Raw genomic sequence first — 16,981 nt, 5'->3', positions numbered from 1 at the left:
CTGATTTTGTAATTGCCTTTATCAACAAGTGACTTTTATTAGTTTAGTTTCTTTATGGGGTTTTTTATGTGTGTTTTGGCATGCTGTAGTTTAGATTCTGTAGCTTCCACATTCATGAAACATCTGTTTCTGGTGTAGTTGAGTGATTGTTTTTAGGTTTAACTGTGAGTCAGTATTCATGCATTGCAGACCGTCTGGTCACTTAACCGTCCATGCATCTCTTCATAGGGTCACAGCTTCGTCTCTACCACAACTTGTGCGCCCACTGCTTCATCACCAGAGACTTAATTTCTTAAGTTTTTCATAGATGTGTGCAATCTATTATGTAATGTAGACTATAAAATTATCTGTTGTTTTAACTTCTATAAATGAAGGAGTGTGTAGTAGGCATTCAACAAATGCTTAATGGTGAGTGAAATGCTTAATCTTGATAGTACACATATTTTAGTGAAAATTGTAGTTGCTAACATCTTACGAGGAGATATTATACTATGTAGGGTTGTATTTCTGAAGTTGAAACATTTTCCCCTAGTAACCCACTTTTTTATAAACCATTTGATTTACAGACTTTCTACAGTGATAGATAATGGTGTCTTTGTGGCTGATTATTGACAGCTGATATAATTGTGTGTAACTGAGTATATTCAAGAAAATGTATGTACCTTCAACTTTTAGGACTCTTTCTGTGTCCTGTGAAGGGGTAATAATTAGCTTTGCTTCTAAGTTGCACAGTTTACAGTTATCCCTCATGTCTAAGGATGCTAGCCCATGGCACTGAACAGCCGTTACTTAGGAAAGTTAGAGACACCTGTAGCAAGCACCCTGTAGGTCTGAACTAGACCATTATAACTTGTTCTTATTAATTCTTTTGTAACCGGGGTCCCTGTGACATCTCTTTTGCTGTTTGTGTACTCTCAAAAGTCAAATGCAGATACTGTAATTGATTTCATTTATCTAATTTCTGACATAAAGACAATGCTAATTTTATTAAAATTTTACAAGTACTTTGACTATTTTAATTTTATTTAATTAAATAATTTTAAACTGAGGGGGAGGTAGATATACACAAGGAAAACACTAGATAATCAGTGCTGTTGCAAGAGTAAATGATTTGGAATGGATAATGGACAAAATGATATTTGACAAGATTGCATGCCTTTATTGTAGATTCATTTCACTAGTTTTGTTGTTGTTTGTGTTTTCTTGTTGTGTTGACAGGGTTGCTTTAGACACTCTTGCTGCATTGCTAAAATCAAGTAAGTTTCTAAATACTAGAAATAATAGTAATTAAACTAACTATAATCTATGTTCAAGAAGTTGGAAATTAGATTTAGTGTATATAGTTAAACTAGTTTCTTGTAGTCAAAGTTACAGATATTGTATGAGGTTTATTTCTCAGAAAATGATGTTTATATGACATTTACTTATTTTATTTTAATGGCAAGGCTTTATGCTTATGTCAGTAAGTAAGAAATATAAAAATGTGCTTGAATAAATTATCCAGATGGATGGAATAAACTAGCTCAATAAGCATGTCATTATAATGCATATCTTCATAGCACATAAATTAACATAGTAATTTTTATTAGGAATTTTGTTTTTACTAATTTTTGTAAGTTCACATTAATACCATTTAAAAAGTGACATGATATAAATTTATAGCAGTGATAAATTTGTTTGCACAGAACTCACTCTGTCTTCAGAGCTGAAACATGGGAGATGTGTCTTCTGATGCTGTTGGGGAACACGTGCTACATGTATTGAGGTTTTTCTCACCAACAGGCTCAGTATGTCTTTGAAACATTGTCATAGTATTCGCCCATATGACCAGTTGCTTAATTAACATTTAATATTGACTTTTACTCTTCAAATTTCTGTTGATAAATTTTTATATGCCCCCTCTCCCAGTACATAACAGGCAGTTGTTCAGAAACTATTGTCTGGGGTGGGGCCACCTTGTTTGCTAAGTTTCTAAGGCTATATATTTTTAAGAGTAACATGATTAAAGTGTGATCTTGCTGGCACAGTGGCGGGAGTCAGAGGCAGGGTCATTGATGTCAGCATAGTGAGCTTCAGGTCAGTCATGGCTACATAGTAAGATTCTGTGTTTTTATAAAAAAAAAGAGCTAAATTAAGTTTAAAAATACATTTTTTGTTGTTTACCAGAATTCTCATTGACACTTTCACCCTTGGGATGGAATGGACGGGTCTCAGTGGGGTAACTCCTCTTGTCTGTGATGTGAGAAACTTAGACCACTTGATGAAGCCAAGCATCTGATGAGTAGTTTGTATTTAATATCTCTTCCAATTGCACTGCACACACGGGGTACACAACACAGGACCCTAATAATGCAAAATAGCATGTAGCAAGGCTGCATAGTTTGAAATGGACCAGCGCATTTTGGAGTATCCTCTCTTATATTAAAACTTGCTTATTGTGGGCACTTAGCTCAGAGGATAGATTTGCTCTCTGAAGTAATGTGGCAAGGGAAGTGTGTATAGGAGGAGTGAGTGTGACAGTAGTGTGTGCAGGGCCTCACTGGGACACACATCACATGGTGCAGCTTAATGGAAAACTTGAGGTTTTTGTGCTTTGAGAGGAAAAGACAGACAGACTCCTAGGGACTTTTGTACCCTGAGTTTGAGCAAAACTCTTTCATTGATTTGTTTTAATTGTGCTCAGTGAAGATTGTAGATAGCTCTCATCATTTTTTAAGGGCCAGTACAGCACCCATGTTTGAATGATAATGAATCCTTTATTTGGCATTTCATTTTAAAATATAAACATTCCCCCTAAGTATCATTTAGGCTGTTGCGGATTCTAGCAGAAACAAAATTGTAAATATTGCAGTGGCCAAAAAGTTGTTAACTAAGTCTTCTTTGCGGCTACTAAAGGCGTGTGAATTTCAAGTGGTGTGAGCAAAAGTGTGCACTCACTTAAAACTCTCGGTTGTTGTTGAGACAATGTCTGATCCATCCCAGGCTGGCCTGACCTCGCTGTGTAGAAAAGGATGACTTTGAACTCCTGATCTTCTTGCCTGCATTTCCTGACTGCCAAGATTACAGATGTGCATCAGCTTGCCCAGTTTATGTGGTGTGGGGGGCTGAACCCCAGGACTTTGTGCCTGATAGGCAAGCACTTTATCAACTAAGTTAGATCCCTAGTCTAAAATACAAGAAAGTTTTGTCGATCAAATCAAGAAATTGAACTGATAATATAAATAACAGCCTCATAGGAAATTAGCTATTGTAGATACAGTAGAGGGTCTTTTTTGTTTGGTTTTATTTTTCTCTCTTGTCTGAGACAAGGTCTCATAATAGCCCAAGCTGACAATCCTCCTGTTTCCACCACCCCGGTGCTGATGTCAGATGTGCACTACACATCTAATTTACAGTAAGCTTTGACAATGCTCACCTCGGAAACCACCTCCTCCTTAGGAACATTCAGAGCATCGTTACCAGCGTACGAGTTACACAAGCCATGTGCTGGAACTGATGATCCTGTTAGGCAGTTAAAGGCAGCAGCATCTTGGGGTCCATAACATAAGCCAAGGCTGCTTAGTGGGTAAATCTGAGGTTAAGAAGAGATTAGAGTTTGTAACTCAGCAGCCCTAGGTGGGTCGGCTCCACTCCTCTGCTCCTGCAGTTCTCATAGGCCTACCACAGTAGCTCTGGTAGCGCTGTGTGGTGCCGTGGAGGTGTTCCATGGCTGCTGCTTTAGTAGGTGTGTTCTTCTGGGTAGTAATCTTACGTGTAAGAAGGTCAGTTCAAATTTAGGGTTTCTTACAGTTGTAGTCCATTAAGATTGACTTACTTCAGAAAACTTAGTTTTTTTATGTTAAGATTTTAGTACCTAGAAAGAACTATTTTCTAATCACACACTATTACCTCTTATATAAAACAAGTTGTATTTTAATTTTTGTGTTTTAAGAAGTGGATATCTATACAATTGTGAAATATCTAGAACAGCTAATTTCACTGGGAAGATAAATTTTCTAAGCAATGAGCTATAATCCAGTAGGGTTAGTTTAACTGGAACACAGAGTCTGTAGTAAAAATAAGCAAGAGTGGCAGTTGCTTTAAGCACAGTCACGCTCAGCCAGTGAATAAAAGCGTTATGCTTTTGTCTTATGAAAAAGGCCCATATAAGTTTCAAAATATATGGAGTTTTAAAATCAGTATAACATTTAAAAAAATTATAGACCTTGTCTTAGTAAATGCACTCATTTTTCAGTTTTCTTTTTTGTTTGAGACAGTCTCACACTTGTGATCTTGCCTTTGCCTCGTGAGCTCTGCAGGTGTGCCCCCAAGCCTGGCGAGGAAGGAGGCTCAGCTGTGGGCCGTGATAACATAATTAGGCAAGGATGTGTGTAGAAATTGGAATGATTTCTGGAACTTGCTGTAATTATTTTGTTAGAAAAAATTTAAATATGTTGTTGTTCTTTTTCAAAGGCTAGGAATTTATCACAATACTGATATTTTACTTTTTGTTCGATTCATTTTAAAGTTTTTTCCTGTCATATAAAATAACCTTTCCCAATTTTCTCTTGTTAAAGAAACAAATGCCAGGAGAGCCGTAGACAGAGGATATGTTCAAGTGCTTTTAACAATTTATGTAGATTGGCACCGCCATGATAACCGGCATAGAAACATGCTTATTCGGAAGGGAATTTTACAGAGCTTGAAAAGTGTCACAAACATCAAATTGGGAAGGAAAGCATTTATTGATGCAAATGGGATGAAAATTCTGTACAACACTTCACAAGTAAGTCACTTTTATTCTCAATTCTGCTTATGCACTAATGATAATTGTTTTGGCTCTTAGAAAAATGAACTATTATGTAAGTATTCAGGAAAGTGTACATATATTTTAAAATTTTGTAAAACCAATAATCCCAACTGGTTTTCACATGTGACCTCAGAGATGATTAGAGAGCGTGGCAAGAGCTCATGCCTAGAGCATGGGTCTCACACCGCAGCTGTATAAACCGTGCACACAGTGGGAAAGCTCCATAGAGCTGTGCTGCAGGGGTGACTAGATGGGCTTAGCTTTGTGCACTCTCACAAGGTATCGGAGGATGCTCTAGCTTCAGGGCAGTTCTGCTGTTAGCGTGGGCCCTGACCATGGCAAGTTTTCAATATAGGGTACAGAGAGAGATGAGAGCTACAAGTAGCATGCCAGCCCTGCTAGCATCTTAGCTGCACACAGCCCTGACAGCACGTCGGTGACCCTGTAGGAGATGCCATCAGAGGGTAGAGGGCACACAGCCCCGAGAGCAGTCCAGTGATCCTGTAGGAGACACCATCAGAGGGTGGAGGGCAGTTGCAGGGCAGCCATATTCTGCCCTTTGAAATGACAGGATATCTGTTTAAGTTGCACTCTCTTGGTTTTCCCCACAATAAACAACCTTTCTGCATGATGGTGCTTAAGGTTTCTAAACACTTGGCTTGTTTATTCTGAGTGTTTTCATTTTTCTAGAACAATCCTAGATGCCTGTTTTTATCACCTGGATGCATACAGTAATTATTTGATGTTTGTTGATGAATTGGGTGGTTTTAACACTTTCGCACCTTAATTTGACTGTTTAATTAAGTCAGTCATGTGCTGAAGATTGTGCAGTATGTCAAAAGTACCACTGAAAGGCCAGTTGTCGCTGGCAATGGTATCAGATCACCTGTACTTGACAATTGGCCAACCAGCCAGGCTCCTAGCAGTGGAAGTGGGGTCTGCTCCCACTGCTGCCTTACGGCTCTGAGAGGCGCAGTCAGTACACACGATTCTTTAGTTCTTACCAGTTCCCAGTGCCTCTGTATTCTTTTCATGCTAGGCCAAGTATCTGAGTGACTCTACTTGATGACTTTCATTGCCAAAGATAAGTACTGATTTTTGCCTAGTGAACATTTAAGGAAATATCCTACTGAGTTAGTCACGTGACTCCAGAGTACAGCTATGTCTGAAGAGTAATGCCATTCTATAACTACATTGTGTTACAGTATTACTTTGTGTGATGTCTATGCTAGGAGATCATTATTGTGTTACATTTTGAGTATAGTGGTGTTGAGCTGTTCACTAACTCACATATTCTTGTTTGAACAGGAATGCTTGGCCGTCAGGACCCTTGATCCTCTTGTCAACACTTCTAGTCTGATAATGAGGAAGTGTTTCCCCAAAAACCGCTTGCCACTACCAACCATTAAAAGCTCTTTCCACTTCGAGTTGCCGGTCATCCCTGTGACTGGACCTGTGGCTCAGCTCTACAGCTTACCCCCTGAAGGTAGGGCCTTGGTTGCTGTGGGCTCTTGCATGGGTGTGAATGTGAGCAGGATGAATCTGCACTTCTTTACAAGTAAGAACTTGTAGTCTATTAAGAGAAGTACTGTGTTGCATGTATGTCAGAGAGAGTTGTGAAAACAGGAAATCAGTCAATAAATCAGTGTAAATTTTCAGAGTGTAAGATGGTGACTCAGATGCTTAGGTCCTTCATTATGTTTAGGATTACCTGTGTAACTTATGATGATGATGAGGGTGATGATGAGCATGTGTGTTGTGTGCCACCTGCATTCACGCTTGTGCTAAGTGAACATGTGAATGTCAGAGGACAGCGTCCAGAAGCTGGTTCTTTGCCCACACGGGCCCTAGGGATCAACCATGACATCAGGCTACTGGCAGCCCCACTGAGTAACATCGCTGGCCTGATTGCTACTCCCATAAGCTAAAAACCTAATTATCACAATTAGCAAAAATTGAACAAATAACTTACTTGAACAAAAAGTGAAATGACTTGAGGCTGTTTTTCACTTTTAGTGTAACACTGTAGGTATGTAATATGGGAGAATTTTAACTCCAATGTGGTTTTTACTGGTGGTGGTTTGTAGTCGAGTTCCTCCTTTAGCTTCCTTTGATGATGGTATTTCATGTAATCCAAATAAACCTTTCTCCTCTGTTAAAAAAAAAAAAAGAATTGCATGGTAAAAAGGACCAAGGGGAAAACTGCCCTGCCTCTGACTAGACCCAAGGCCAAAGGAAAATACTCTGACCCTGAGTTGACCCCAGGACCAGGACTTGAAATATCAAACCTTGAACTTGTCCCCTTGTCAGGTTGCAGAATCCCACCAATTCCTGAAGTCCCTGAGTTGGAAATGCCACCAATCCCTGAGTTTGCCCCAGAATCATACCACAAAAATCCACCCCGCCCCAGAAGCCCTATATAATAAGGTCTGTACCTTGTTCAGTTTGCTGCTGTTTCTCACTCGAGGCAGTCACCCTGCTGGATTCCTCCTTCTCAATAAATCTCTTTAGTGAGGTTTGTTGTGCAGTGTGATGTTTTTGCCAGAGTGGAGCCCAGCTGTAAAGAACCTTCAACCCTTTTGCTGGGGAAGCTTTCCCCTAGTGGAGCGGAGCTGTTAGAAACTCTTCCCTGGAGCAGGGCTGTAAGCTGCTACACTTAGGTGACTTTGTGGTCTTCCTTGGCTCCCTACTGCCAGGTTCCCTTCCCATCCCAGCTGCAATGCTTACATGGATATTCATAGAATTTTTTCTTACTATGTCTTTGAAAAAGTTATTTTTATAAGGTTTATTATTATTCAATAATAAGATCTAATTATCTAAACAGAGATTTAATTGATATAAAATACCAAAATACCTCATTTAGAAAAATACCTTTCAAAAATTAGGCTGGTGAGCTAGCTTATAGGTAAGGGCATGTTATGCCAAGCCTGGTGAATTGAGTTCAATCCTCAGGACCCACATGGTAAAAGGAGTTGGTGGACTCTGGCAAATTACTCCCTGACCTCTATAGGTGTGTGTGTATGTGTATGTGTGTGTGTATGCGTGTGTGTGTGTGTGTTTGATAAAAATTTAAAACACACAAAGTTTAAAAGTCAACAAGATTGAGTCTAGAGAGTTGAGTGAAATAGTTTTTTAATTTCTTCTTTCTGTTCTTTTGAAATTTCCCACAGACTTTGAAAGTGAGGACATTTGTAGCAATTCTGAAAGGCAGGCAGAGGAGTCTTTATAAAAGTTATGCTGCAGTGGTAGAGACAGGCCCAGGATGAGCACAGTCCTCCCACTCTGACGCGTGGCGTCTCTGACTCCAGTAATGCCACTATCATTTAATTTGGAGGGGCAATCAAAGAGTTTTGGACTCTATCTTTCCTCTGTCTAAATACAGGATTGTGGAGGTGTGAGCGATAGGAGTTAGATGGTGGTCCTCGCTGCTAGGAGGCTGGGAAACTCTTCTATGATGCAGCAGAAAGTAACAACAGGGAGGAAATAGAATATGTCCTGATGTTTAGTCAGAGTCCAGATTATGGGATAGCAGCAGTTTACCTGCAATGTAGTGAGTTCACCAGGCATGGAAAACATGAGAAAGGTGATACCCTCCTGTGGGCTCCTTTCCGGTGTGTCTCAGACGTGACGAATCACTAAACTAGAAATGCATTTATTTGTTAACTCACAAGCCTTCAAAGTGGGATGGGAAGAGTCTGATGGAGAGTCTTGGGCCAAGGAGGATGTTCTCATTTTGTTTTCCATTACTTTCTAGTGTGTCAGAATTACTTTTTTTTAGCATCCCTAGCTAAAATGTGACCTCCTCTGGGACAGGTCTAGACTGTTTCTTGTCTATAATAATCAACAAATTTGATACTCTGGACGCTGAGATGGCATACTACTTGACTTAGTATGGACACCACAGAACTAGAGCTCCATCTCACAAGACACTCTCCACTTCAGACTGCTGCTACGTGTCCAGGCTTCCTCTGTTTTGGAGTGACTGACTGTAAAGATGTTAGGGCATTACCACACCACTGGCAGTATTGGTAAACTGCTAGGACAGCTCACATCAGTCAGGAACACTCTGTACATTATTTGTTATAAAGGACATAACTCAGGTACATGAGCAGGAAGCGCAGCAGAGGAGCCATGCTCTTGCAGACACATCCTCCTCCTAGTGTCTTCTGTGTCCACAGCCCAGGAGCTCCCGGAGCCACGTTCTTTAGAAAGTTTATGGAGGTCTCATGAAATAGGCATGCTCGATTAAACCATTGGATGTGGATGACTAATTCGTTTGTAGGTCCTCCTTCCTCCGTAGAGGCTGAGAAACAGGTGTGACGTTCCCAGCCTCCATCCTGAAGCTACCTAGGGTTCTTTTCTACCAAGGGTCCTCTCATTAGAACAGAAGACATTCCTGCCACCCAGGAAATCCCAGGGGCATGGGAACTCAGGACAAAATGGAATAGCTCCGTATCACAGCAGCACTGTTTTAGCTCCTATTTTCCTCCTTAGCATCCTTTGAATTGCATGGGTGGTTATGAGGGTACACCTTTGTTGAGTGGCTGGAGCTGGACTCAGGACTTGCTTTCTTGATTAGTAAGTACCAAAAGGTAGTGAAGTACTATCTATGGAGATGTATCTGAAGGATCAGTTCTCATTTGAGGTTTCTGAACCTTTATAGCTTTCATCATGAAGGTGGTGTGCTCTTAGATATGTGGGTATGGAGCTGTGCACCTTAAGCCCTTCCTGACGTGATTACTAGAGTATACTGCAGCCAGTCGAGTGATGAGTTTAGATGTTGAGGATGCAGAGGACCCTGCAGAAGAGCAGCTGTACTAAATGCTACAACCTGCCCACTCTGTAACACCTGACAGCGGCTGCCTTGTCACCGTGACATAATAATCACTTTTAGTACAAGGCTCACAATGTTATGTCGTTACCATAAACAGAGCTTCTACATGAACAAATCCATTTCATGTTGATAGATGTCCTAATAACAATTCTTACATTTCTAAAATTGTAATTGCAGAAATGTACATTTTCATATGTAACCTCCTCAACAGAGGTGTTTATGCTGACCTCATTGGTCCAAAGGAACACACAGGCATTTTAGAGCCTGCCCCTGTGTCATTCTTGGTAAAACTTCGGGAGCCTTTGTTTTTCTTGAATGAACCCACCACTGCTATGTAAAAGCAAGGGAGTGTCAGAGATGAATAACAAACTGAGAGATATGACTGTGAAACATGAGCAAGCATGTCCCTTTTGATAGTAAATCTAAAACAGGTTAAATACTCCCTATTAAAGGCTGCTGTGTGGGGCTTTGAATCCCAGCACTTGGGAGGGGTAGGTAGGCAGATCTTTGCATTTGATGCCAGCCAGGTCTACAAAGTGGTTTCTGGGCCAACGAGACCTGTATAACGAGACACTATCTTAAATAAAAAGTCAAAAACAACAATAACAACAACAACAAAATTTTATGAAAAGATCAGGACCTTTACATTGAGTAAAAGGGCAGATACTGTCTGGAGATTAAAGCAGTAGGTTAGACAGCTTGAAAGGAAACTAGGAAATGTGTACATTTCCCCAAAGAGGTGCAGAAGCACTGTTTACACAGAGTATAGACCCAGGAGGAAGCGAATGTAAGACAGGACAACCATGCTGTTGTATCTGTGCTGGACACACAGGTGCTGCTCCATCCAGTCAAGTTCAACCTGCCCTCCGTGAGTAGTCAGTGGATGATGGGTAAATGTGCCCCTAAGTCCCTGGGTATGTAAATCAGAATCCTGCTGGAGAGAACACTCTCAAGAATACATTTGAATATATAATTGAACTAGTATTTTAGGGACATATAATTGACTAAAACTGACTGGAATAGTAAAATGTCTAAAATGGAGTATGTAGTCAAGTTTGTTTGGTGATATCAACTGTTGATGATGTCATAGGTTAGTTCTCTCAACTTTCAAGGGGTTTTCCTATGCTTTATTTTCCAGAGCATAGAAAAAAAAGAAAAGTTTAGAAGCTAGCATGATGCTGAAAGCAAAACCTGGTAAGGATTACCAGAAACAATCCACAGCTAAATCTCGCTAATCAAAACAAATGTGAAAATTCTAAAATAAAGCAATTTGAACTGGGCAGTGTTTATTTATGATTATTTTTAAGAAACGAAGTTCACTCTATTATTAAAATGGGTGACATATATTATTAGTAGGTCAAAATAAGAGAGCCAGTTGTTTCAGTAAATATCATGAATAGATTCCAGATAAAGTTTATTAAGGAAATTGACAGTTATTTTGAACAGTATTACTAAATTTTATCTATACCATGCCTCAGAAATAGTACTGAAATATTAAAAGATGTATCTCAAATCATTAGCTAAGTCAGTAGAGAAAGATAGAGAAAGAAAGGACTACCTATTGAGAGGGTGTGATGTATGAATTGTGGTAGGTATTGTTACAGTGTTACCTAGGGAACCATGACAAACAAAAAATTTAATAGCACCAGGTACACAAGAAAAATGAGTAAAATATAGTAGTTTTCCCGTGTCTGTATCTCATGTATATAGAATCAAACCTGTGTGTGCGTACACACAGCATATAATGTACTACCTAACAATGTATTTGTATACACAAATATATCCATATCTGTAGATCTAATACACAACGCAAGAGGGGAAGAGGACCATGTTTATAGGCACAATGTTTATAGTTTCTAAGTCCTTTAGGAGCTGCTGGCTCATTCCCTTAGTGGAGGCATCCCAGGGATGCCCTGTATTTGCCTTACTAAGCTATCAGAGAAACATGTAGAAATTGTTCCCTGCACTGCTGTTGTTAATATAGACAAGAAAGCAGATGACAGTTTTGATTTCTAGCCACTGGTTTTGATTGTATGCTGAAGGTGTAGTTAGTCCTTACCAGTGCAACGCCATGAGAGAGCCTCAGATGCTCTGAAGCTGTGTGAGGTTTCACATTGGAGCATGTACCTAAAGGGAAATACTTGGAACATTTGGCCCCAAATTGAAGACATTTTTTTTCCTCCAGCTCTGAACTGTTGAAGTGGTGTTTTTCCTCTTCGCAATAGGCTTTTGTTGATTTAGTGCGTATTTTCCTGAAGAGTGTTTGCTCCTGTTCTTTTTCTGCATATCAGCTCTTTTCACTGCATCCATGAGAGACTGCTGTTGTATTAAGAGCAGCGGGGCTGCATCCCCGGCACCCAGCCGCCCACATGGCTAGCTCTAGCTTATGCCCCGAAATAATTACACACAAACTGTATTCTTTTAAACACTGCCTGACCCATTAGTTTCAGTTTCTTATTGGCTAGCTCTTACATATTGATCTAACCCATTTCTATTAATCTGTGTAGCCCACGAGCTGGCTTACCAGGAAAGATCTTAACCTGCGTCTGTCTGGAGTGGGAGAACCATGGCGACTCCTGATTCAGCTTCTTTCTCCCAGAATTCCGTTCTGTTTTCCTGCCTACCTAAGGGTTGGCCTATCAAATGGGTCTAGGCAGTTTCTTTATTAATAAGAAATCACTCCCACATCAGACTGCTGTTAGGTCTCAGCGTAAATAGATCCACGTTGTTACATGTGCTGTGTTACCTTCTTTTTTAGTTTTTATTTTTATAAAACCTCTCTGCATCCCCCAAATTTAAGTCATTTGATACCAGTGTTAGTGAAGATAGACTGAGCTGCTGTTAAAGAGTCCCATGCCAGACCGGTGCCCATACTTCACAGAGTAGGAGATGGAGATGGACACCTTAGCTGAGCAGGTCTAGGCCAGAGAGCAAGGCTTTCACTCATTTGCTCAATTGGCGAGTGGTTTGTGGCTAGTAGATCACAGTGGAGTAGGCCGTCAGAGATCATTTGTAGCTTCTTGTAAGAAAGTACGCGACAAAGGATGGCTTTCTCCTCTCTTCCAGAGAATACGACTTATTTGGAGAGTGTATGTTTATCAATTTGCATCACATTACACTGGTCTGGAATTATCCTGAGGAGCTGATATCACTATTGAGTGAAGGCTGGAATTCCTCTGCTAAAATGCAAGGGTTCTGTTACTAACATTAGGCGAAGCAGGATGGTACTGCTGGGGGCAGTCAGTAATCTCTGTCTAGGCCACACTGGGTACAGATGCCAGGGAGCTTAGGAAAGTGGCTCTCAGTACTTCCCTTACTCTGTGAGCAGCCTGATGCTTTTCTACTGTCTCCCGCAGCTACACTCCATGCCCTTTTCATGGAACTCCCTGAGTGTTTCTTGAAGCCTTTTCTTTCATTGCCTAGTCTTGCATTGGCCTAGACACTCACCTGTCCATCGTGATTGGCCTTGCTTCACTCATGTTCTCCTCTCAAGCCAGAAAATGCAAGTTGTATGAAGCCATTCTTTTCCTGGAAATCCCATCTGCATTCTGTAGGTTCAAGTCTCACTGCCTGAGCTGACATGTAATCTTCATCCCATCTCATTGTTACTTACATTTACCAAGCACACTCTACATGCCAGTCATATTTATTTTCATGATTGCCTGTCATCTCACTTTCTTACTTCCTCTTATAAGACCTTGCCCCTAGGTATCCTTTAGGTGCTGCCCTGTGAAATGGTCAGTGGTCATCTCTTAGTTCTGTGAGGTTTGCAGCCACTTACTGTCTGCCTGGTTTTCCCATGGTATTCCTCCTTTAGGGTAGGAATTATATCTTTAAAAAATTCCTAGTTTGTAACACATGGTCATGGAAATAAGTGAGTCATTCAGGTTTATCATAGTGCTTCATCTGGGCTGCTGCAACATAGGGCATTTGTAACTGAGAACATTAGCAGTGAAACGTTTAACTTGTAGTGTTTCCAACTTTTAGGGCTCGGAAACACATACTTTCCACATACTTTCTCAGGTTTGTAGGGCTGAGCTATCTTTATGGATGTTTTTAGTAAGGCATCTAAAAAGGAAACATCAACAACAAAAAACCAAATATAGTAATTGTCAAAGAACAAAAAAGAAGTTTGTGTTGAGTAGATGAACATAATAATTCAATTATAAAAAGAAATCACCTTGCTGTTTCTTGGTGATTGGAATTCTGTGTGCGCTGTGCACATCTGCCTTGTACATCCTGGCCTCTGACTGACTTGCAGTGTGTTTCTTACCACAGTGGATGACGTAGTAGATGAAAGTGATGACAATGATGATGCTGATTTAGAAGCTGAAAATGAAGTCGAAAATGAAGATGACCTAGATCAAAGTTTTAAGGTTGGTTCATTCTTGTCATTAGTAAACTTTATAAATTGTGTATATCATCTTTCAAACAGATTTTCTGGTGCATAGGTTTACAGATAAAATGTTTTATCCATGTCTTTTTCTTGTAGCTGAATCTATTGGTCTGAAAACAGCCCTAATGTAATGTTCATTGTTCCTGAGGAAAAGTTTTTAAGCTTTCTACTTAGTTTGGGGAACTTAAGGGCTCTGAGGAAAGCAGCCTGATAATGCTATGGTGGTTTATTCCAGAAGGCTTTTTCTTCTGTCAGCAATCTTTTGGGGTTGTAAAGACACTGGGAGTGTAGTCTTGAGTGGAGGTGCTTAGTGTTGACATCAGGATTCTTAGGAGGAGAGTGCTGAACTGAGGGACTATAAAGCTAATGTTGTGCTCCCCGAGCTGTGCAGCTGAAGAGTCTGCGCTCTCGGAGCTGTGCCATGTCTGGCAGCTCAGAGACATGTCTCTGCTTTATTTGCTGCAAAAGGGCCATTGCAGCATCTTTACAAAAGTCATCCCTTTGATTGTCAGTGGCTTAGCCTGTTTACTGCCTTCTCAGAACTTTTGTCTGGTTCTGTTTTTTTTTTGTTTTGTCTTTTAAATATTGGACAATTGGGGTTGGAGAGATGTTGGCTGAGCAGTTAAGAGCACTGGCAGCTTTTGCAGAGAACCAGATTCGATGCCCAGTATCCACTTGGCAGTTCATAAACATTAGTAACTCCAGCTCCATGGGACTTGACACTGCTTATGGCCTCTGCAAGCACCAGGCACACATGAAAAACATTCATATACATGACTTAACACTTTTAATACTTGAAATCTTGAAATACTACCTTAAAATTGGGATACACTATATATTTCATCTTTCAGAGTATAGAATACTGGAAGCTGTATCTTATTAATAATATAGAACCAATTTTATCACCACCAGTGTGATCACAAAGAAAAATAGGTCAGACTTTGATGTTAAGACACAAATCTGGGGTAACCGGGTATTTCGACCTGACATGAGAAATGGAATTGGTAGGTTCCCAGCTGTGAAGACTTTAGTACTGAACATCGCAAAGTGTCTGGTATAGTTTATTCTTCACATTTCACACTTGTGATTAACAATACCTGTGATGATTAAGAGTATAAAGATTAGTGAGGAGAATTGGAACAGTGACTGATTCAGCTGCTGGAAACTGTGTGCATGAGTGCACATGTTAAAAAGTAGGTATCTGAGCATGGGCTAGATATGGCAGCTCCTTTGGTCCTTCGCCAGCCACCATAACTGCAGCTCAGCTGTTAGCATTCTACCAACTTGCCGTCTGTGTCCAGTTGATCATTCGCTCCTGTAATGCCCTTGTGAGCTGTTTAACCCTCTCTGCTGCAGGATCTATCCTCAGATACTGCATTTCATTGGCTCCCGCTTGGTTCATTCATTCATCTGAAACATTTCCACCGATTTCTTTGTTCTTGACATTGGTATTTTTGAAAAACCGTTGTTGGCATCCATTTTACTCTGACTTACCAGTGACAGTTATTGCTGTCTGCAGTTATACTGTCTACTTTGCCTTAACAAAACAGTGATAGTTATGAGAAAAAATAGTACTTATTGAGCACTTAACCATGTGCCAGTCCAAGCTCTTTATGCACTGTGACCATCAAACCCTCCCAGCAGTGTAGACAAGGCACCAGTGGCTGTGTATGCACAGGGCCAGGCAGTGTGGTGGAGATCCGCCTGCTGTGTGCTCTACTGAAATGTCTTCTGCATGCCCATGGTGCATTGGCTGAGATTGCGAGCTGTAACTGCATGAGCCTCTCTTGCCTGCACTGCTCTCTGCCTCTGACTTGTGTTGGCTGTTACACTTGGGCATCCTCAGTGCACGGTGTCTTAGAGAAAGGCTGTGCTGCAGAGAGCTGGGGCTGCTCTGTTGTGGTTGGTGGTTGGCTTCCAGACTGCATTGCCCTCACTAGCATGAGGCTTTTTTTTTTTTCTGCAGAGATTTTAGTCTAGGCTCTCTTTAGGTTCTAAACAACTCAACTGCAGGCTCCCTTCCTGAGGCTAAAGTAGCCATTTCTAACAGTAAGCCGTATACCTCTGTGTAGTCCTGGCTGTTCTGGAACTCACTGTGTAGACCAGGCTGGCCTGAAACTCAGAGAGCCACTTGCTTCTGCCTCCCTAGTACTGGGATTAAAGGTATGTGCCACTACCATCTGGCAAAACCAATTTGTTATCAATAGTAATTACAAAATCTTATTTATTGATTATGTAAATAAAAGTGAATTCCCAAATATAGAATGTTGGGAAATATCATATATTTTTCCTTAAGATGACTCATTAATGTTCATATATAGTTAGGTACTATATAGGAAGGATTTAAATATAGTGAAATAAATTTGCTTTAGGATTGAAATTAAGTAGTTTATTGTGACAGTATGATAAAGAGGAAATTAAAAATGAGCCCCACTTGAAAATTAGTAACTGGTTTTTCTATGTCTCCTTACCCATATGTGGAAGTTATGAGTTTGTGTGCGGTCAGTTGTTAAGACTCTTTGAGGGCACTGAGGGTGTGCTAGGTGAGCTGGCGCTTGCCCTCCTGTCATGAAGCACACCCGTCTGTCTGAGGACACACCTGAAGTACTCTCTTCTTTTCCTAGAGTTGGATGTTGGCCACTCGCACCACTTCTTTATTTCCTGGCCTGCAGGAAGCAGTGTGCATGGTGACAGTGGGGTGTGCAGAGGGTCTGCCGAGTGTGGAGTATGAGAGTGTGTGCTGGTCTTTCTCTACTCAAGAGTCACACTGGCTAGAATGTAAACTTCGGAACCTCCGGAACTAATTCTTCATGCCAGGCTGTCTGATTGCCTGCTCCTTATCATTTGGTGCTCCACTCCCATCCTCAGTCAGATGGTGGAGATGAAATGAGCCTATTTCATGGGGTGCGCAGAGGGACTTAGAGGATAGTGTAGTTCCTGCCAGCTGATGCTAGCTACTTTG

General features: G+C 40.7%; 1 protein-coding gene across 3 annotated transcripts in view; it reads left to right on the top strand.

The window, feature by feature from the left end:
• The window catches only part of LOC121443905 (cytosolic carboxypeptidase 1), a 129,144-nt gene that overhangs the window by 51,299 nt on the left and 60,864 nt on the right, over window positions 1–16,981 (top strand). For all 3 annotated transcript variants that reach the window (XM_041645660.1, XM_041645661.1, XM_041645662.1), the window contains 4 exons: window positions 1,219–1,256; window positions 4,557–4,765; window positions 6,098–6,275; window positions 13,902–13,999. In XM_041645660.1, coding sequence (XP_041501594.1) covers window positions 1,219–1,256; window positions 4,557–4,765; window positions 6,098–6,275; window positions 13,902–13,999 — 523 coding nt within the window. The remainder of the gene's footprint in view (window positions 1–1,218; window positions 1,257–4,556; window positions 4,766–6,097; window positions 6,276–13,901; window positions 14,000–16,981) is intronic.

This window comes from Microtus oregoni, unplaced genomic scaffold (assembly GCF_018167655.1).
Source record: "Microtus oregoni isolate MIOR12 unplaced genomic scaffold, Mior012 000114F_ref0000099, whole genome shotgun sequence".
Classification (NCBI taxonomy): Eukaryota; Metazoa; Chordata; class Mammalia; order Rodentia; family Cricetidae; genus Microtus; species Microtus oregoni.
The sequence above is the reverse complement of the archived record's forward strand: the minus strand, read 5'-3'. Positions and strand labels throughout refer to the sequence as shown.